This window comes from Leucopleurus acutus (genome assembly GCF_964270905.1).
Source record: "Leucopleurus acutus genome assembly, chromosome: 16".
Taxonomy (NCBI): domain Eukaryota; kingdom Metazoa; phylum Chordata; class Mammalia; order Artiodactyla; family Delphinidae; genus Leucopleurus; species Leucopleurus acutus.
The window spans coordinates 24,190,211-24,212,220 of record NC_139158.1 but is presented as its reverse complement, the minus strand read 5'-3'; the positions used below and the strand labels follow the sequence as shown (position 1 = coordinate 24,212,220).

At 50.2% G+C, this 22,010-nt stretch overlaps 1 protein-coding gene across 1 annotated transcript in view; it reads left to right on the top strand.

The window, feature by feature from the left end:
• Positions 1 to 22,010, top strand: part of XYLT1 (xylosyltransferase 1) — a gene marked incomplete at both ends in the record, with an annotated part of 298,048 nt that overhangs the window by 159,251 nt on the left and 116,787 nt on the right. The window contains one exon of the mRNA XM_082857206.1: positions 5,779 to 6,289. Within this exon, the coding sequence (XP_082713332.1) occupies positions 5,779 to 6,289 (511 nt within the window). The remainder of the gene's footprint in view (positions 1 to 5,778; positions 6,290 to 22,010) is intronic.

Sequence of the window (22,010 nt, the reverse complement as noted above, 5' to 3'; positions counted from 1 at the left end):
TTGCAGGGAGATGAAATGGTCTGTCCCAGGTCAAAGAGCTGCTGGAGAAAATGATCACAGGATGAGGCAGGGAGAAGACGGTGCACTTAGGAGCGTCCATCTATCCCTCAGTCCCTGGTCCCCTAAAATCCATCAGTTATTTCTCAATGATCCGAAACGGCAGAGCTTTGTTCATCGATTGTATCGATTAACGGTTAATTCAGAGAATGTTCAGCAGCACACACACAGGACCTGTCATTTTACAGATGAGAAAATCTGATGGTCGCTAAAGCAAGACAAGTACCCAGGTCTCCTCCTTTCTTGTTCGGTGTTCTTTCTACACAAAAATAAGAGCAAAGGTTTATCAATGAGTGGAGAGTTTGAAAACACAGCAGCCCACCTCCACCCCTCGGAAAGAGGACCTGGGTACAGGGGAGGAGGTTGGGCCGATTCAATTGATGAAGTGAGGAGAGATCCATCCTGAAGTCTGAACGTTAGAGAACCAGGAAGGACAGAGCAGACCCAGGCATCTCTGAAACAGCAGCCTGGGTCCTGTAACCTGCCTCTCGAAGCCATCTTGTGCTTGGCATATTTCTACCTGATTGAAATTGACTCTAAACATGCCCAAGGTTGAATGGGAATAGAGGACATTATTGCATTTAATTATTTCTCCAGAATAAAAATGGATTCTAGCAACAGCTTAGGGGTAAGGCAACAGCAGAGCAATTAGAGTTTTGGAGCTCGCATGCAAACATTTGAATGTGCAATCATTGCAATAAGTACATTAAAATACAATAAGTCAGAGGGTTGCATTTGCATAAATAACCCAAGGTGAGAGTGTTGGATTGCTTAAGAATAAAGGGGACACAGCTACCGATCATAATGAAGAAATACTAACTGATCTGTCCTCCAGGTGGAGACCATCAGGGGTGAGGTGGTGGAGGCCCGGTGTTGATTAGTAGGGAAACTTCTTCGCTCATTGTTTCTCCTGCTTTGGGTGTGGTGGGCACATTCTGGAAGTTTTGACATACATTCATCCTCATCAAATACCCATGACATAAGTAGTATTTTCACATCCCCATTTTCCAGATGAGGAAACTGAGGCATGCAGAATTTGAATCACGTCATTTCTAGCATCACATTCATTCCTTGGTCAGGTTATTTAACCTCCCTGTGCCTTACTTTCCTCCCCTTCATTAGGACTCATGCTGTTGCTTCACTGGGCATTCGAGAGGATTAGAGACACAAGGTGTGTGAAGGGCCAGAGTATGAGGGGACATGGGTGCTGAGGATATGATAGTCATCTCGCATGTATTTGCCTGGAAACCTCCCAAGGTTGGTTTTTACAGGGAAGGGAGCCTGGGTTTGGATGTCTGGATCTTGATTCTCCAGGGGAAGAAGAGAAAAGCTGAGACCCGTTTGCCTCTTGGCGAGCAGGTGAAGAGTTAGAGGGAAGGTAAGGTGATATCTCATGCCCATCGAGGGATGGATGGATAAAGAAAATGTGACATACACGTACAATGGAATATTATTCAGTCTTGAAAAAGAAGGAAATCCTGCCGTATGTGATGCCATGGATGAACCTGGAGAGTGTGATGCTGAGTGAAATAAGCCAGACAGACAAAGACAAATGCTGCTTGATCCACTTACATGAGAATCTAAAATAGCCAAACTCAGAAATTCGGAGAGTAGAATGGTAGTTGCCAGGGGTTGGGGGAGGGGAAATGAGGAATTGCTAAGCAATAGGCATAAAGTCTCAGTTACACAGGATGAATACATTCTAGAGATATGCTGTACTACCTTGTGTCTGTAGGTAGCAATACTGTATTGTGCACTTAAAACGTTTGTTAAGAGGGTACAGCTCATGTTAAGTGTTCTTGCCACGATAAAATAAAATGTACAAGAAAAGAAAGAAAACTGTGGAGGGAAGGTGTAGGAGAACTCATCAGCTATTGTAGGAAGCAACCCTGACTCAGTGTGACAGATCATCCCAGGCCTCTGGGTGATGCCTGGTTCTCACTGACTGTGGCTCAGTGGCTTTTCTGGAAGCTATTGAATATCTGTGAGCTCTTCATTCCAGAAGACAAAATATTGCCCTTTTCTCTTACACTCGGATCTTTTGATTGGCAGCTGAGTAGCACCTGGGGCCAGGCGGAAGGCCAAGGGGCCACCGTGAGCTCACCATCCCCATCGCGGGGGTGTCTCTAAGTAGACGACGCTTATTAATCAGGAGTCCTGTTAGAATTGATGGTGGCGCCTGGTCCTGATATCACACATTAACCAGAGGAGCCAGCCGTTCTCTGATGGCCACATTAGCTTCGTTGATTGCAGTGCTTCCTGCCACTGGTGTTGCTTGGAGAACTTCTGCCAGAAGGTGGTAGAGAACGTGAGCTTTTGAAATTAGTGGTTTTATGGAGGTTTTCTGCTTGGGGGACAAACTGGTGATCATCAGTTCATGATGAGGAAAGAGAGCAACCCAGGAACAGTACTGAGGATGTGTTTGCTGAGAGAGGATGCAGATGGCTGTGAGGGCAGAGGCCTTTCTGCTCAACTCTCTGCCTTCTTGTTAACTTCTAGAAAACGGGCTTAGGGACAGAATTTAAATTCTTGTTCTCAGGCAGCAGGAGTCATCGAACTGATTTTCCAACCGTTAGAGGCAAAAAATGATAATAAACTGGCTCCTGTATCTGAGGACAGCTGAGAGGAAGAAAGCAGATCAGGTTGGCTCCTGTATTAATCAGGATGAGCTAGACTATGCTGCGGTAACAAAGATCCCCGAACCTCAGTGACAGCAGCAGAGGTTTATTCTGCCCATGGAGGGTTGGTGGAGTCTATCCTCCACCCTGGCCTCACTCAGGAATGCAGGGCCTTCACCATCAGGAGTGTGGCCGGATGCTATGGGGGAAGGAGGGACATGGCAAACGGTGCCCTGGCCCGAGTCACTGGTCTTGGCCACGGCAGGTTGATTGGCTGTGCCTCATTTGCAGGGGATGGGAAGTACAATTGCGTCATGTGCCTAGAAGGAAGAGAACTGGAATATTTGTCAAGGGCTTTATTGAATACCATCCCCCCATCCAGCTCCATCCCAACTAGGCTAATATGAGCAAAGAGAGAGATACCCCATCCATTCCCCCACAGACAGGGGGGAGCTGAATGCTCCTCCCTTGACCTCTCAGCCAAACAGAAGAGGCACGAAACTATAGCAAGTTTTAGAATTAAACGGGTACGCGTTCACAGCCTCCCCTAAATGATGTCGGGCAAATCACTGAACATCCCCGAGTCCGCCTTGTCCCTCTTTTGTAAGATGGGGGAATGGTAATACCTGTCTTGAAAGTTACTTCTGAAGGTTAAACATGGAAGGGCTTGGCACAGTGCCTGGCACTTGATACGTGCCCGTGCCTGAGAGTGTTAAAGCAACAGGCCTTGGCGCCTCTTTCTGTAAAATAGTGAGGAGGGTACCCCTTATGGGACGACTGTTGGTATCCAATAAGTAGTACCTGCGTCATTTGCATATGGTGCCTGCTGACAGCGAGTGCTCAGAAAATGCATCCGAGAGGCTGCTTGGGATTCTTCAAGGGCCTCTGGACAGAAAGAAGGGAAAAGAGGAATATCAGTGTGGTTTGTTTATAAGAACAGAGGGATGGCCCCTCACTGAGGGGGATTTCTTGCAAGATACGTGGAGAGGTAAGAAAGACTGGAAACGGGTGTCAGAACCAGAAGTTCCCCTTCACAGACCAGCATGTAATAGCAGCTGCTGTGTACGGCCAGTAGCCACTCCAGGACCCGTCACAGACTCCACTCTCCCTCGGCCTCTCCTTGTTTCCTTCTTCCTACCCATTGCCTCTCAGCCCCTGCCACCTCAAGCTCCTGGTGCTTCGTGGCCCCTCCTTACTGTCCTCTCCCTCTCTGTGACTCCCTGCCACCTAATGGCCACTGAGCAGCCTTGACACGGCTATTTGGAGATGACATGCCTATCCCAGATCCATTTAGCTGGGTGGGAGTGGATGGGAAGGGAGCCAGGCTGCAGTGCTTAAGGGGACAGATGATGGGGATCAGAAGGGCTCTGCGGCTTCCTGGAAGTGGCTGGTGGAGCTGGTAGCCTAGCGCATGGGGTCTGCAGTCTATCTGGCTTGAATCCCAGCTTCACCACCAACCAGCTGAGTTACCTTGGATAAGTCACTGATGCCCAGTACCTGCAAAATGAGAATAAAAGTAACATCAACTTACAGAATGGCCACGAGGTATCTCAGTGTAGTCTTCATTCTTACGGCCTCTTGAAATTGGTGCTTGATGCTAGGGGAGATGGGACAAAGGCAAGAAGAGGGCAGACACGTTGCTGGGCCAAATGGGGACGTTGGAGACAGGGCAATCAAACCAAGCCCGGGGGAACCTTCTAAACTCACAGTTCTTGGAGAGCTGGGGTCTGCACACTTTTTCTTAAAGGGCCAGCTAGAAATATTTTAAGCTTTGCAGACCAGTCTCTATGGCAACCGCTCACCTCTGCTGTTGTAGCAGGAAAGCAGCCATAGACAGTCCATAAATGAACAGGCGTGGCTGTGTTTCAATAAAACTTTATTTACAAAAACAAATGGCGGGCAGGATTTGGTTCGGGGAGGGCAGTAGTTTGCAGACCTGCTGAAGGAGGAGCCACGCTCGGTGTCAGCTGCACGTCAGCCGATCCTGGGCACCAGCACTACCTCCACTGCTCTCCACCACCCTCTTCCTTGAGAACCTTTAATCGGCACATTTAGGAAAACGAACGAGGATGTCTGCCCTCAGAATTGCTACTCATTGCCAGTGTGTTTCTAGAGCAATGGGTGTAGATTTATGGAGTCAATTAGCGTTCTCTGTGGCCTCTGTGTCCCCTCTGACTAGCTTTGGGACAGTGGATTCTCTTTCAGGTTAAGGCCTTGATAATGGGCTCTAAGCAAAAGCAATGTGTTTTGGAAGTGATGCAGGATGGTGGTTGACCAGTGCATTTGATCCGAGATCAAAATGGCCAGGGCCCACCTACCCATGGAGAAGCTGAGTTTGGGGTGCCCGCCTTCCCAGAAAGACTCATTTTCTCCAGAATGATTCTTGGCCTTTCTCTTGACACCCTGCCCCCCCACCCCGTGACTTAATCAGTTCTGCTCTAGGTACAGACATCAAGAGTCAAAGCTCAAACATAAGACTGTCACAAGTTTTCATCCCCCTGGGACTCACTGTAGGATCCTTGCATAGGATTGTCCTATAAAGGGCATATTCCCCTCAAGATAGCCGGTGATGCCTCCCCCTCAGAATGCACTATGGCACGGTCTGATTTCTCTTACGGGCATAGATCTACGAGCCTGTCCTAAAGGCAATGTAAATTATATACTAGCCTACCAATATTTTCTCCCCTTAGAGCTTTATTATGGCATTTCTAGCCATTAAATAAACCATCACAGTGCTTGCTGCTAGAATTTAAACAGGAAGCTTGGAACAAACTGTCCAGATTCCAGTAGCAGAGACAACCAAGGAGACTTATATGAAAAGGGGGTGTGGTTAATAGCAAGCATTGAGGATCATAGTCGTAGCACGTTAGAGCTTGCAAAAGCTTTATTTTCTAGTTGGAACATCTTCTATTTCCAGGTTGGGAAACTGAGGTTCAAAGAGAAAAACCTAACATGAGGTCTAACATTAAGCTCGTAGCAAAGGCAGGGCGTGGAACCAGGGCCCAGACTTCCAAACCTATGTGCCCCACCCTCCAGGGCCAGCCTGCTTAGCGTGATGGCAAAGTCAAGTTTCTCTTCTGTGTTTCCTTCCTGTCTTCTCCAGGATGGCTACTTCTCTCACCGGCCAAAAGAGAAAGTGCGAACAGACAGCAACAATGAGAACTCTGTACCCAAGGATTTTGAGAACGTGGACAACAGCAACTTCGCACCCAGGACTCAAAAGCAAAAGCACCAGCCCGAGTTGACGAAGAAGCCCCCGAGAGGACAGAAGGAGCTTCTGAAGAGGAAGCTGGGGCAGGAGGAGAAGGGGAAGGGGCATCTGTCCCCAGGGAAAGGTGCCAACGAGGTGCTGCCTCCTGGTGCGAGAGCCCCGGTCAACGGCAGCCGAGGGAAGGATGCCCCCAGACAGCCCCACGCCCGGAAGAGTGGGGGCAGCTCCCCCGAGATCAAGTCTGACCGGCCCCTCAAGTGCGACATCTCGGGTAAGGAGGCCATCTCCGCCCTGTCCCGCTCCAAGTCCAAGCACTGCCGCCAGGAGATCGGGGAGACCTACTGCCGCCACAAGCTTGGGCTGCTGATGCCCGAGAAGGTCACTCGGTTCTGCCCCCTCGAAGGTAAGTCCCAGCCCCGTTCTGCTCACATTCTCAGACCTTCTCAGAATAACCGCCCTAGTTTTCAAACCCCAGATGAAGACAGGAGATCTTTTGTTTGGGGCCTCCCTGAATTCAGAAGTCTCGTGTGAGAAAAGTTTCGCAGAATCAAATTACCTTTTGTTACAGCTTTAACCTGTTGCTTTGCTGGCCAAGGACAAAATACAGTGCAGTCGGGGCTAATGTGGAAGTCGCAGGAGGCAATGGTATTGATGTGGCTTGTTTTCTGTCTCAGCAGAATATTGGGGTGAAAATTGACACCAATGTTACCGTAATTGAATAAGACTTGAAAGGTTTCTAGTTGGTTGCATTGACATTGGAGGCTCTGGAAAACATCCTTCCCATTTTCCTCCGCCTAAAATTCCTTCCTTCCTTATTTTCTCCCTCCTTCCCGTCTTCTCTCTCCCTCCCTCCCTCCTGCCCTGTGCTGGGCCCTATTCTCTGTGCTGATGACCAGTGATAAATCAGACCTCTTGCTGCGATGCAGTGCGAGTCAGAGCTGTAACGGCGGCGTTCACAGCACAGGGGAGGGTCCTCAGAAACTGGGGGGGGGACAGTTTTGCACAGGTGAGGCGTCACCGTGCATCTCTGCATCTCACCTCACGCCTCTGACACGTATTCCTTGCTGGCAGGTTTCACCTTTTCCAGTGCGTGTGAAAGGGGGGTAATAACAATTACCAAGTGCTCACTGTGTCCCGGGCACAGCACGGGCACTTTGCATTCAATCAGCTCATCTCACCCACCGCCCAGTGAGGCTAGCACCGTCCTCGTGAGCATAACTTTTTTACACGTGACAGACGTAAAACGACTTCCCTAAGGTCACGTGGCTTGTAAGTGGCCTTACAAGCCTGCAGGTAGAGACATCCTGAGATAGAGATACTGCCATCCTGGGTTAGGTCATATTTTGTCAAGATCCCTTCTTAAAAAAAAGAAATATGTTATGGCGGAAAATTTCAAACCCACCTCAGAGTAGGGAGAACCTTCACGTTCCCGTCATCTAGCTACAGTTAACTCGTGGTGGTCACTGCTGTTTCACCCATGTACCCTCATCCCCACATAAGCTCGTTGTGAGCCAGTAGATTTTATTTTTCCTTGCAGAAGACGTTACATCCCAAATAGTTTGTGAATTAGCTCGTCCAGTGGTTTTCTCCATATAGAGGGCGGACTGCATCCAAAAGACACTTTCTACAAAGAAAGAGCCAGTGTCATTGGGAACAGACAGGGAGGGATGCATTTGAAATGGAGAGATTGTGTTCTAGTTGAGTTCAGCCATGAACTGATAGGAAAAGCCCTTTCCGCTCGCCGGTTCCGTCTTCCTTATCTGTCCAGGGAGTGCCCTGCATTAAATACTCGAAGGGTCTTCCCACTTGGTCTTCCCTTGCGGCCTGTTTCCCAATTTGCTCTTGGTCACCCCTCATTCTCATTGGCCATAATCAGTGCAAGGGGTACCCCGCTATCCCTCACTAAATGGTCAAACGTTCAAAATAGAAGTTGTTGCTTCTAAATTCAGATACTACCAAATGCTTTAGTTCACTCTCAAGTGGAGAGAGAAGGTCCCCGACCATGGGACAACCCAGAGGTCCTGAGGGCAGGGGTTGGGGGAGGACACGTGGAAAGACCTGCATGGGGCAGGGACAGGGTCCACGCGTGGAAGAGGAATGGGTCCATGGTCCCAGCGGCTGGGTCCGCCTCTTTGTCGAGACGGAAGGTCAGAGCATCAGGAAAGGTGACAACAGAGCTGGACCAAGAGGCAGGGTGGGGGCAGGGGGCTCTCAGTTCCCCCAACACTGGAGGATTTGGAAGCCAGGCAGGAAGATGCCTAGTGCTTCCTCAATCCCCCATCTCTCTCGAGAGAAGGATGTGCATGGTAAGAATGGCTCCCAAGGAAAAGGGGACTAGATCACCCCTAGAGAAATCCTAATTCCGTCTCTCCGCTGGACAGGTAAGAAACGAGGTCCGTAGAGGAGAGGAGACTTACCAACAAGGTCACCTAATCAGTTAGAGGCTGAACTTGGGCTAAAATTCAGGCCTCCTCACCTCTCACACATGCTTGTCTGTTGACCGCTGGTCACAGAACGGAGGGTGTGGCTCAGGTGGGGGATGGCCACGTGGGTAAGTGTGTAAAGAGTCTTGGAGGTGTCCACGGCAAGCCCTTCACATGGCCCTCTGGGTGGGGTGCAGTGGGGACAGCTTCAACTCATTACTCAAGTTCATCTGTATTTTTTAAGTTTTCTGTTGGAAACATGTATCTGTACTATACTCTCTTTTCAATAGCAAGGTCTAAAAAGAAAAGGTTTGCTTCTCTCTTGCATTCTAAACCTCGTCTAAGCAGTCCCGGGGTCCCCATCATACTCTTGACACGACTTGGCAGATTGTGGCAGAATAAATAAGTGGAGATGTTTCCAAAATCTTTTTCTTAGCTAGTGCATGGCCTGGCGGAGGCCTGAGCTGAATGTCTTTCCGTGAGAATGACAGTGGGTCCTCGCTGTGTACCAAGGGTCAACACACTCTTTCTGTAAAGGGCCCGAGTAAATATTTGAGGCTTTGTAGGCTGTGCAGTCTCTGTCGCAGCTCCTCAACTCTGCCATTATATCTCAAAAACAGCCTGGACGATAGATACGCAAGTGCACTTGGTTATTCCAATAAAACTCAATTTACAAAAACAGGCTGTGGGTGGGATGTGGCCCATGGGCCATAGTGTGCTGATCCCTGCAAGGTACCAGTTCTGTGTAGTAATACCTCCAGCACTGTGCCTCCCATCCCACTGTATCCTCACACCAGCCCCATGAGGTCGGTCTCTTATCGACCCGTTTAATGGATGATGAAATGGGGGCTCAACGAGGTTTAGTCCTTGGTCACAGGTGCGTGGCTAGTAGATGGCAGGGCTGGTATCATATCTCAGGAATACAGAGGCTGAGTCCTCCCGAGAGCCTTTCCCTCTTCAGGAGGCAGAAGGTTTCAGTTTAGCCTAAACGGTCCGAGCTCGGGGATGTCCTGAGCCCGCAGGCTGTCTCTCTCCGCCATCAGTACAGTTGCAAGGAGAAGGGTGGGTGTTGATGGGGGAGCGAGCGGGCTGATGTGGCCTGTCTTGGTCCCGCTGAGACACCTCCAGCATGGCTGTGCAGCCTGGGGGATTCCCTGTGGCCTCTGCTGCGTCCGCCAAAGTGGCACACCCTCCAGGGAGCTGGGAGCTGGGTAATAAGATGGGCGTCTGAGCCTTGGCACACCAGCCCGGGCAGTGCCTTCATTTACTGCACCACAGCCTTCCCCTTTTGCAATAAATTCTCTGTGAATAGACTAATTGCAAAATAACCCTAATTGGGTAGTTATCAACGAACAACTTCCCGTGGAACAAAACAGCTTACAATTAATAGCATTTAAACCGTAAACTATTCTTCTGCAGAAAGCTAAGATGTAATTACACCCCATACGGAGATCGCGTTCCCTTTCTGGAAACCATGACAGCCGGATTTCCCTCCGCTCAGGAGGGATTTGAGCTCCAGCTCTGAGGGCAGTGAGGAAGCCAAGTGGGGAGGGGAGGGGAGGGGAAGTAGGTATGTGTGTAAACAGACAGACACATACACTTACACGTCCGCACGCAGATGTACGCACTGTTTGTCATTTTGCCGAACTCAGCGTCACCCAGACTTCAGCTGACAGGATGCCGGAAGTTGAATATCCCTAAGGACACAATTCCTCATGGCTTGAAGTCTGAAAAGTTACGAGGGGATCGATGTGAAGTGTTGGCTTGTTGAAAGGCTCCTCCTCCGATCCCCATGCCTCCAGTCCCCGCAGCCCAGCACCTTCAGGGAAAAGGAAGAGTCTAGAACCCCCGGATTGGTGTGCTCTGCACGGATACCTTGCCCCTGTGACTCATCTGCTTCACTGCCAGCCTCTGGGAGGAAGCAGTTGGAATGGTGACATGTTTTCAGGAGGAAAACGCAGATCTGCGGACCATCCACTCACAGCCCCCAGGAGTGAGATGCGGTGAGGTCAGGCGGGGTCCTCTACCCCATCGGCCCCCAAGCCTGGCCTCCGAGCAGGTTGCTTCTAATCCCGCAGCGCCCCTCTTTCCTCCCAGAGCCCCCGTGCTCACTGCAGCCGCCAAGCCACCGGACCCCACCCCCACCCGCGTTCCCCACCCAGGTGGCCCAGCCGCCAGTGGCCCCCCTTACCTCCCACAGTTGCCTAGGCCTCCTGTCCCTTCCTTAGGCTCCAGAATCACCCAAGAGCCTCCAGGCACTCCAACCGGACCTCCCAGAGTTTCATGGAAATGAAACCATGTTGGATGGAAGGCCCAGGGTGGCCTGGGCTGGAAGAAGCTTTTCCATCGGAAGATCTGCTGACACTGGGTTTTGAATCCTGGTTCTGTCTTTGCTAGTGGTGTGACCCTGGCTTCCTAGTGCCTCAGCTTCCTCATCTGTAAAATGGACACAGATACTCGTACCCTATTCTCATAGGGTTGTTGGCTGACATGGGACCGTGAATATGAAACCCCTGGTGCAGAGGGGGGTAGGGTACGGCGAATGTGTCTGGCTTCCGGCTGTAGCAAGGCAGTGGTGGTGGCGTTGAGAAGAGTGGAAGGCCCGCCTGTAGGGTGACCACGCCTTGCCCAGCCCTAGATGTCTCGCTCTGGTCTTCAGACAAGGCCCCGCGTGCCTCAGCCACTCCCTCCTGCTCGTCCCAGCCCCCTGCATTGTTGCTCCCACTGCAAACTCCACCCCACCTCTTCCCTCTCCAGATCTCAGCCTAAATGCCTCTTCCTCAGAGAAGCCTTCCTGGACCACACCTTCCGCGGGGAGCCCCGGCCACAGAGGACACACCAGCCCTGGTGAGGGGCAGAGGTAGCTTTCCCAATAAAGACCATTTGACCTGTAGGAGGCATTCTAAGCAGGCAATGCCTCATTATATTGGGAACAATTAAAAGTCAAGATGCTCTCTCCAACAGCCCTCATAGGCTACCAGCCTCCTTTCATCTTGAGTTAAAATGCCTCAAGAGAAAAAAAAACATCTCAAGAGAGGCCCCACCGGTTACCAGGGTGCCTCTGACACCTCCTCACTCTTTGCTGTGCCAGGTAAAGCCAGTGGAGTGACTGCAGCCCAGGTGTCCAGGTGAAGAATGAGAGAGGAAAACGGAGAGGTTCCACGGAAAGCAGTCACTGAGGGGGGGTTGGGGGCCACCGTAGCGGGGGCTCCGGGCCCGAGCCTCTGAGTGGGCCGGTGGTCCTCCGATGAGTGATGAGCAAGGGCTCTCCCTTTTCAGTCAGCTGACCGGCTGCAGGTTTGCAAGCACGTGCACGTGGCAGGGGCAGTGGCTCCAGTATTAGGAGTGAGGACGGACCGGAGGAGGTTTCTGATGAAAAGGCAACCGTCCTTGGACGCAGCAACCCGTCTTTACCCATCAGTCTTTGCAGGAAGCCAGAGACTCTGGACAGATGGCTTCCGGATGGAGGTGGCTGAGGGCAGACTGTCGCCTCAGATTCCCCATCTGTCGGGGCAGGAACACTGCTTTCTCCCGGGTCTTTGCTGTATCGCTCAGGATGAGACAATGAGGGAAGAGCCGTGGACAACTCAGAGACACCGCGCTACCGGGGTGGCCGTGATGAAGCCAGATGATCTTCCTGCGGCTCAGCGAAGCCAATGGGGCCGACGTGCCCGAAGCCCAGGTTTGCAGAGGACTCCTTCTCGGCTTTCTCTCGTCAAACCCCAGTGAAAAGGAGGTTTCCAGTAACAGCTCATTGGGGTCGGAGTAACCTCATGCCTCAGGCTTCTGAGGGATGGGTAGGACCCTGACCGCGGTCAGTCCAGAAAAAATCAGCACACCCCATTCATTGATCGCCCACTAGGTGCCATTGGACGTCCCAGGCCAGCACTCCCCAAACGTGTTCTGCGAAGGGCCAGATAGTAAACACGGTATGAGGCCTTGCAGGCTGCAGGGTCTCTGTCACAACTACTCAACTCTGCATGAAAGCACCCACAGGCGATACATAAAGAAACGACCAGCATGGCCGTGTTCCAATAAAACTTGATTCTGGGCATCAGAATGTGAATTTCACATAATGTTCATGTGTCACGAAAGGTCATCCATTTGATTTTTTTTCAGTTATTTAAAAATGTAAAAAGTGCTCTTAGCTCGCAGGCCATACCAAAACAGGCAGTGGTGAGCTGCCCTTTGCCAGCTCTTATTCTAGTATCTGGGGACGTAACAGTGAACAAAAGCACAGGATGCCTTGTCCCCGCAGGGCCTCTGCCCTACACAGCTCAGAGCACCACGTCTGTTGCCACAAGCTGGATGGTGACTCTGGGAGGCGTGCAGCCTGAGGCCCCACCTTGGTAGCACTTCTGCCCTAGTGGGAGAGGCCAGAGGGGACCGGTGACCCAGTAGACCTACAGTCCACTGTCTGGTGTGACGAGAGCTCGTAGACAGCACAGCAGGCAACAGGACAGGGGAGGTGGACGTTTTAGGTAGGTGGCCACAGAAAGCCCCTCTGAGGAGCCTCGGTGGCAGTGTCACTGGGAGGAGGAAACAGTCCTAGCAAACAGCCTGGCTTGTTCCAGAGGCAGCCAGGAGGTCAGTATGGCTGAAGCAGAGGGAGCAGTGAGGGGAGCAGAAGGGTGAAGGGTCAGAGGCCAGGGGTAATGGCCAGGCCACCGCAGGGGGTTCGGATACTGATGTCAAAGAGATGGGAGCCATTGGAGGAACTGAAGAGTTTTAACATTATCTGATTTTGAATTTTTTTTTTTAATTTTATGCTACTTTAAAATTTTTTTATCTTATTTTGTTTTTGTTTTGGTTTTTTTGGGTTTTTTGTGGTACATGGGCCTTTCACTGTTGTGGCCTCTCCCATTGCAGAGCACAGGCTCCGGACGCGCAGGCTCAGTGGCCGTGGCTCACAGGCCTAGCCGCTCCGCGGTATGTGGGATCTTCCCGGACTGGGGCATGAACCCGTGTCCCCTGCATCGGCAGGCGGACTCTCAACCACTGCGCCACCAGGGAAGCCCTTATCTTATTTTGATAAGAACACTTAACGTAAGATCCACTCTCTGAACAGATTTTCAAGCGCACAGTGGTGTATTGCTGTTTACAGGCACAGGGTCGTACAGCAGATCGCTAGAACTTATTCATCTTGCTCAGCTGAAACCTTATACCCATGGAACCCCATTCCCCATCCCCCCAGCCTCTGGCAACCACCATTCTGCTCTTTGCTTCTATGAGTTTGACTGTTTTATATTCCTCGTATAAGTAGAATCGTTCAGTATTTGTCCTTCTGTGTCTGGCTTATTTCACTCAGCATGATGTCCTCCAGGCTCATCCATGTTGTTACACATTGAAGGAGTCCTTCGTTTTTTAAAGCTGAATAATGTTGCATTGTAAGTCCGAATTTTTTAGTCCCTTCGTTCCTCAGTGGACCTTGAGGTTGTTTCCACGTCTTGGCTATGCTGCAGTGAATGTGGGTGTGCTAATATGATATCTCTTTGAGATGCTGATTTCACTTCTTTTCGATAAATACCCAGTGAGATATCACCTCACACAAAAGACAACAAGTGTTGGTGAGGATGCAGAGAAATTGGAATCCTTGTACATTGTTGGTGGGAATGCAAAATGGTGCAGGCACTGTGGAGAACAGTTTGGAGGGTCCTGAGAAAATGAAAAACAGAACTACTGTACGATCCATCAGTCCTGCTTCTCACATGATTTAGCTTTAAGGAAGGAGTAGAAACAGGGAAATTGTGGGGAGGTTCTTGCCGCGGCCCCAGTGAGAGGATAGGGTAGTAGGAAAAAGCTGCTAGGATTGGCCGATGGACTGGATGGGGGTGACCAACTGTTGGTGTTCTGGGCTGAGGGGTTTCTTTGGGGCACAAAGACGACTCAAGCCTGACCCTTGAGCAAACATTTATTGAGCTCTGCTGTGTGCCAGGTCGTGTGGCCAGCAGTCCCCCAAGGCCCCCCATCGGAAGGTGGGTCTCCACAGGCCAATCCCACGTGGCCTTCTCCTTCTAAAGCACCGTGGTATTTGACCCCCTCCCCATTTGGGAATCGTAAAAACAGCCAGCTGTTGCCCACATGGCTTTTTAGAAAGAGAAATATGCAGTTATGGGAAATATCATAAATGCCCCCCTCGCCTCCCTCCCACCTTCCTCCTCCCGGAATGGCCTGCCAGCTGCAGGCTCTGCCCTTCACTCTGAAAGTTGTCATCAGGGTGTGTTTGTTCCCTAACTGCCATGCCTAGAAGGCAGAGTTGAAAGGTTTAGGCACGGAAAGAAGATGAAAACAGCAGCCCTGAAAGAGCGGGATTAGCGCCCTCCCCGGCCTCACCCGGGCAACCGGTTCGGAAACTTCAGGCAGACATTTCCCAAGGCTTCCGCAGTGTATTTGAGACAAGGGGATCATGGTTAGATGGAGTTTTTTTTTTTTCCTTCTCATGTGCTCACAATGACATCTAGAGACTAGGGGACCGGGAGCATGTTGATAACCCTGCATTTGTGGATCACTGCTTGGAGCAGCTCTGCAGAGAGGCTGACTAATCGGGGGCTTTGCAGACCAGTAGGGATTTTGTTCTTACCTGGGTGACCAGGGGGAGCTGCTGAAGGGATTTGAGCAGGGCTGGGGGTGGGGGCTGACCTGACATGTGTAACAGGATCCCCTGGCTGCGGTATTGACAGTAGGTGCTAGGGGTGAGGACGGCAGCCAGGAGAGCTCTTAGGAGCCGCTGGTCAGCATTTGCTCTGAGATTGCACATGGGGCATGAAGAAAGCGGCCCCTACTGTTTATCTGTCTCTGCCCCAGAGCCACCCTCCACGTGGCAGGGGCTCCGTCTTACTCATCTGAGAATAGCACTGCTTGGCATGTCATAGGCCTCAATCCTATCCTCCCTGGGTAAGAAGATAACACGGTTGTTTTGAGCTTCAGTGGCTCAAGCTACCTGTCCCGGTAGCTATGCAGAGGCCCTCATGCACTGGGATGGGAATGGAACAGTTAGAAGTCTGTGAGTGGCATAGCCACCAGCTGGGGACTGAAAGCGTTTGTCCCCCACTCCCTTCAACATTCACTCATTCAGCAGTTACCCACCGAGCGTCCTCTGTCTATGCGGGGCACTAGGTTTGCGGGATCTGTTTGGGAGGAAAACAGACAGAATCCCTGTCCTTATGGAGCTTACAGCCTGTTAAACGTGGGAGGGGAGACACACGAATCCAGTGAGCACAAAAATAAGTGCAGAATTGCAACAGCACCACCGATTCTGCAGAGACATGTGGTTGAATTTTAGTGGGACTGAGAGATGAAGAGTGGGAGGAATTACCTAGGGAAAGAGCAGGAGGGGGAGTCTTCCAGGACAAGGGTCCATCGTGTGCAAAGGCTCTGAGGCAGTAGGAGGCGTAAGGAGGTTGAAGAACTAACAAGACCACCTGGGGAACTCTGACTGTGAGCAGGAGGGTTGGTCTGTCGTCTTCCCAGCCGGATTTTAATTCCGCAAATCACTGGGTCTAGATGATCTATGTCTTCGTCTTGAGCGAGGAGAATGGAGCAGAGGCATCTGTAGGGACCAAACCGAAATCACCGGAGAGCCAAGGGAAGACCAGCCCGAAAGACAGGCAAGGCTCTGGCAGTCCGGGACCGGGGACGGGTCCCACATCCCCTCCAGCGAACCGTGCTCCTTCCACCTTTGGGCCCTGACCCCCACCTCCACCCCAGCCTGAACGCGGGCTGCCAACTCCTGGGGGCTTCACCTCCTGTGGCACCTTTGTTTTCCAGGACATCCAGGGCACAGAGGGGAATCCTCAGTGCCTCCAGCGGTGAGACAGACTCAAGCAGGCAGTGTGCCCGGGGGTGTTCCACTGGCACTGAGCTAGTGCAGGCTTAGGGGAAGGCTCTGAACCAGTCTCCCCAGGAGAGCCTGGCGGCCCCTCTACCGCTGAGTGAGCTGCCAGACCCTCAGACAAGGCACTTGTTTTCTCTGAGCCTCACTTCTTACCTGTAAAATGGGTTGTTGGATGCCTCTCCTGCCTCCTCGGGTTGCTGTATGAAATACCGTGTTTGAGAATATTTAAAATTTGCCCTCTGTTCAGTCAGCGAATATTTACAAGCAGCTGTTACAAGTCAGCATTAGATTATTGCGGTTCGGAAGCCAGCCTCCAGGGTGGGCACAGTGGACCCGCTTACGCAGCCGGGCAGTTTAGGATGCTTTCCTCAGCTTCCGTGAGTGTCTCGCCCAGAACCTGCCCTGGGACTAGGTAGAGTCACTAGGACAGTTTCTTGTGCTCTGAGCCGTTCCTTCCTTTGGGTGCAGCTGCTTCTGTGTCAGCCGCCCAGGGCTTGGAAATCAGAGCCCTGGTGCGGAAGGAGAGCCCGGGCGTGGCCCTTGAGGCGGCCGGTGGATGACAGTCAGTCCGAGCTAGTCCCTCCTTTTTGCACAAATCAATAAAACCAGCTTGCTTTTTCTCCTCTCTCAAATTATTTGTCAATTAAGCGTTAAGAATTTCTTTCAACATCACTTCCTTCTGGAAGTCTTCTGGGACTCTCTCCCTACCTCTCCATGAGGTGCTCAGACTGTGTACCCCCAAATCACCTTACCCGCTCACCACTGGAGCACACATCACATTATCCTGGAGTTGCCAGGGTCATCTGCAGCCCCCATTTAGCCACGAGGCCAATCTCATCTGTGTTCCAGGTCATATCTCCAGCCCCTGCTGGAGCAAAGTCTGTTTGCTAACCCCATGTTACAGATGGGGAAACTGAGGCTTGGGGAGGTCGAGTAGCTTGCCCGGGGTCACGCTTGCAAGTGGGAGACCTTTCAGACTCAGTTCTGTCTGCCTGACTTCAAAACCCACATCTCAGCCTCTCTGCTCTGTGGAGCCTTTAGTAAACCTGCCGTCGGAATGAGTCGAATGAGTAATCCAGTTTCTCCAAAGATAAAGGGAAATGCAGAGGCAATGGTAACACCTATCTCTAGCTGTTCATTACTCTCCTTCCTTGCGACCAGAAAGAGCAGGGCGCCAGGTCTCCGTACAAGAATCTGTGCTTAGATAATAATGCTTAACCTTGACCTAGGGATTGCTAAGTGCCAGGGACTATCTTAAGCGTTTTAGCCATATTAGGTCATTCATTCTTCTGACAACTCTGTAGTCCAGGAAACTGACGCACAGAGAGGGAGGACATTTGCCTAAAATCACACATTTGCTCAGTGACAGAGCCAGGCTCTGAGCTCAGAGGCTTTGGTGCCAGCGGCGAAATGCTGAACCATCCCTCTAGCAGCGGCTGCCTTTTAGCTGCAGTTTTCCTCCTCAAGCTCTGTCTGTCTGTCACAAAGAGAACCACGCAGTCAGGTGATCTACCTGGTGCTGGAGGGGGGCTGATCCTGTGAAAGACCTCAGGTCTCACCTGCGAAGCTGCGTTGGGTGAGAAATAGCCAGTGGCAGTGGCCTCCCATTTTTCTGCCAGTTTCTAGTTTCCATGGTATATTTGTGTTAGTGTAAAAATGACAAAGCAATCATTTTTCATTGTATCCTTCAGTCACCCATGAGAGATTGGATTTAGGTCACAATTTATTACCCCATGGAATTGAATCCAATTTTTAACACCATGTCAGCCATTCTGGTACTAGAGCCTTTTAATGGCTGTGAAATTTATACAATGATAAAGTAATTTAAAACATATGTAGGAAGAGCATTAGGCAAATTGATGTATAGAGAACCCTGTGGTAACAATTGAATAGGAGATAAACATGGAAAATGGTGATTGATTAGAGGACAGTTGAAATAGGGCTCGCTTTGAGAAACTCTTAATGGCGACATTAGTCAATTAATTTATTCCTCGGAATTTTGAGGGGGGTTTATGTTGCCCTAAATCAGAATCGAGGATGAGGCACAAAGTGCAAATTAATAGCTCACCTCAAAGCGTGGCACCGTTTGAGCGAGAAGCCTCGGCTGAGTGACTGGGATGCTGCCAGGAGCCTGGCCCTGGTGGTGTTTCCAGCGGCCGAAGTGAAAAGATGGGGAGAAGACAGGGCAGTGGGAAGGGAAGCAGAATTTTTTTTTTTTTTTAATTTTTAAAACTTGCTCAAATAATACAGAAAGCATGCTTGTTATAATACCTTTATTCAAGTGGGACCATATGCATTCTCATTATTTCAAAAAACTGGAAAACGCAGCAGATAACTGGAAAATCTTTAAAAACTTGGCCAGTCCCCTCGGAGAGGTAATGACTGCAAGCACATTTTTGGTTTTGTTTAGATCTTTAAAACCAGCGCTTGCAAAAATAGAGTTTGTTTTGGAACAGAGGGTTTATAAATAATAAGAAACTGATGTATAAATCTGGAACTTACAAAAATATCAAATCTGGTTTGGGGCATGGGAAAACTCAAAAATCATGTGAAATTGATATCTGGTTCTGGAACTTGCTTTTTTTCATCTGGACGTGTATCTAGGTCTGAGACCTGTATCCCTGTCAGGAGATGGAGAGCTGTATAATCCTTTTTTTCTGTTTCCCAGTATAATGTTTATTTACCCAGCCTCTTTTATTGCCTATATAACTCTTTGTCATGGCTGACTGTTACTCTGGAGTATGGCCTCACCACAGCTTAACTAGCCATTCCCCTATTGGTGGACATTTAAGGTTGTTGCCAGGTTTTCGTATATTGGGTGGCTCTTTTCTCAACTCTCCCAAAGATGGTGCATAACCTCTACCATTCTAGGTGCATCAGAGAAAAGCTAATTGCTGCTTATGATGGATGCCTCAGGACATGAGAGCTTAATTCTCTTGGGGACCCTGAGTTGAGACTGGCTGCTCGGAACATCTGAGAAATGGAATTGGTGGGTCCAAAGGCTTGTCTGTTTTAAATTTCGGTAAATACCATCACACTATCCTGCAAACATGCTGTACCAATTATGGCAGCCTGTTCTATCCTGTGTTAGTCATACACAGGATGTTGGAAGCTTCCAGAACATCCTCCTCCTCCTAAAGGGATCTGCTTTCTTCCCAGGAGCCCTGGTCAGGTTTCAAATTAGTAATGGCTCTGCATCCCAACCTTCTGAGATCCTAGCAAGTCTCTTCCATGACCCAGGACAGTAGTTTGAACATTGAACTCCTGAATATGTGGGCACCTGGGCCTGCCCCCAGAGATGCTGGTCCAGGTCTAGCGCGGGACCCAAGAAATTACATTTCTAACAGATGCTGCAGTTGCTGCTCCAGAACCACACTTTGAGAACTACTGACCTGGAAGAATGATTCATCCCTTCTAGTTCTGCCCGTTCTCCAGGTCATTGGTTCTGAATGGGGCAGTTGTGCCCCCCAAGGGACATCGGGCCACACCTGGAAATATATTTGGCTGTCACAACCTGATGGAGGGGCAGGGTGCTATTTGCAACTGGTGGGTAGAGACCAGGGATGCCGACAAATGTCCTACAGTACACAGAACAGCCACACAATACTTTTCCGTCCCAAAATGTCAATAGTGCCTTGGTTGAGAAACCCGCCTGTGGTCCTACCGGGATGGTGTGTCTGAGACGGGGCCGTCTGCCTCCCTCCGGGGGCCTTCATCTCCTCCACGTGCCTAGCTCACATTCAGCATGGCTGTGTCGCATCCCCAGTCTGGTTCCTGGCCATGGAATACCTCCACCTCACCCCCCCCCCCCACCTTTCTGAGCCCTTAGCTGGCTCCTTTCCCCCTGAAGGCTCATCTCCCCAGTCTGAAGAGCCAATAACAATTAGATAGCATGTATTGATTACCAGCTGTTGCCAGGCTGCGTGCTGTGTACGTGGAATTGTGCTTCACGATGAAAGCTTTAGTCAGTTGGCCTGGGTTTGAATTCTGGCTATGCCACTCACCAGCTGTGTGACCTTGAAAAAGTAACTTCACCTCTCTGTCCCTCATTTTTCATCTGTAAAATGGGGATGATGACTGACATTCCAGTTTATCCCAGACAGTCTCGATTTGTGCCCGTTGTCCCAGTACAATTATTAATAGTGCCCCCTTTCCCTCTCTAGAGTTACCCAGTGTGGGCAATAAAGTTCTGTGGTCTCTCTCATGATAATAATAGTCTAACCTTGTAGGGTTGTTTGAGCACTGAGTGAGGTGATCTATGTGGAGTGTTCACGCAGAGGCTGGCCCTAGGAAGTGCTTGATAAAAGTTAGCTCTCCTCTTCTGGGTCTATACCTAAAAGAATTGAAAGCAGGGTCTCAGAGAGATACCTAAACACCCATGTTCATAGACGCATTAATCACAAGAGCCGAAAGGTGGAAGCAGCCCAAGTGTCCATCGACAGATGAATGGATAAACAAAAGTTGGTCTCTCCATACAATGGAATATTATTCAGTCTTAAAAGAGAAGGAAATTCTAGCACATGCTGCAACACGGATCAACCTGGCAGACATCACGCTAAATGAAATACGACAGGTGTAAAAAAGACAAATGCTATGTGATTCCACTTATAGGAGGCCTCTAGAGAAGTCAAGTTCATAGACACAGAAAGTAGAACGGTGGTTGGTTGCCAGGGGCTGGGGGAGGAGAAATGGAGAATTGCCGTTTAATGGGTAGAGTTTCCCTTTGGCAAGATAACAGAGTTCTAGGGACTGGTTGTACAACAATGTGAAGGTACTTAACGCTACCGAACTGCACTTAAACTTAAAAGCTTACAAATGGTTGAGATGGTAAACTTTATGCTCTGTGTGTTCTACCACAATTAAAAATAAAGTTAGTTCTTCTGCAGACATGTATCGCCTCATGTGAGCCTCCCTCGGCCTCAGTGAGGTCAGCTTCGTTGTCCTCATTTTATAGACGAGGATCCTAAGACCGAGCGAGGCTGGGTGATTGGTCTACACATACAGACAAATGACGGAGAAGGTGTGGGACATGAGACTGGGGCCCAGTTAGAGGGTTCTGGAAGTCTGGGTAAGGCATTTCCCTAGGAGAGTAGGGAGCCCTTGGTGGGTTTTGAGTAGGAACAGTGGCACGATCTGATTTATGCTCTATGACAGGAGCAAACTTTCCATAAAGGGCCAGTTAGTCTTTCACGGCGTATTATATAAGTCTTTGTCTTAACTACTCAACTCAGTGTGCAAACAGGATGGAGGTGAATAGGCATGGCTGTGACCAATAAAACGTTATTTACAAAACAGACAGGCTGGATTTGGCCCGAGGGCCATAGTTTGCTGACCCCAACTTCATAATGAGCTGACTGCTGTAACCTCTCAGCTGTGGTGGGTTGGGAAAAGAGTTGCAGAAGACAGGATACTTCCTTGCCTCTTCCCCAACCATACGCCCAAGGGAGTCCCCCACGTCATCACCTGAAACTTGTAACGAGCCTCCCAGGGAAGCAGCAAGCTCCCACTGGTGGCCCATAGGTCCCAACCTAGGTGCAGCCCCCGCTCCCCCTAATTATACTGAAAGCCCCAGGGGGCAGGACCCTGACAAGGTGACCTGGAGGCCCAGCGAAGCCACAGCAGCCAGGCCAGCCATCTGGGCCCTGGATGCTGGCTTGACAGTGTTGTTTGTTTCAAGACTTTATTAACATTGCAGCTGGGGACCCAGAGAATTTAGAGGTGCTGTTGCCATCGCTTTCTCAGCCTAGACCTCAAGGGGCAATCACCCTGGTTATCCAGGCCTCCCGCCTCCCCTTGTTTATTGCTGTGAACACAGGAAATGCACTGTTAGGGGGCATGGAACGCTCTCAAGGAACTTAACTGTAATT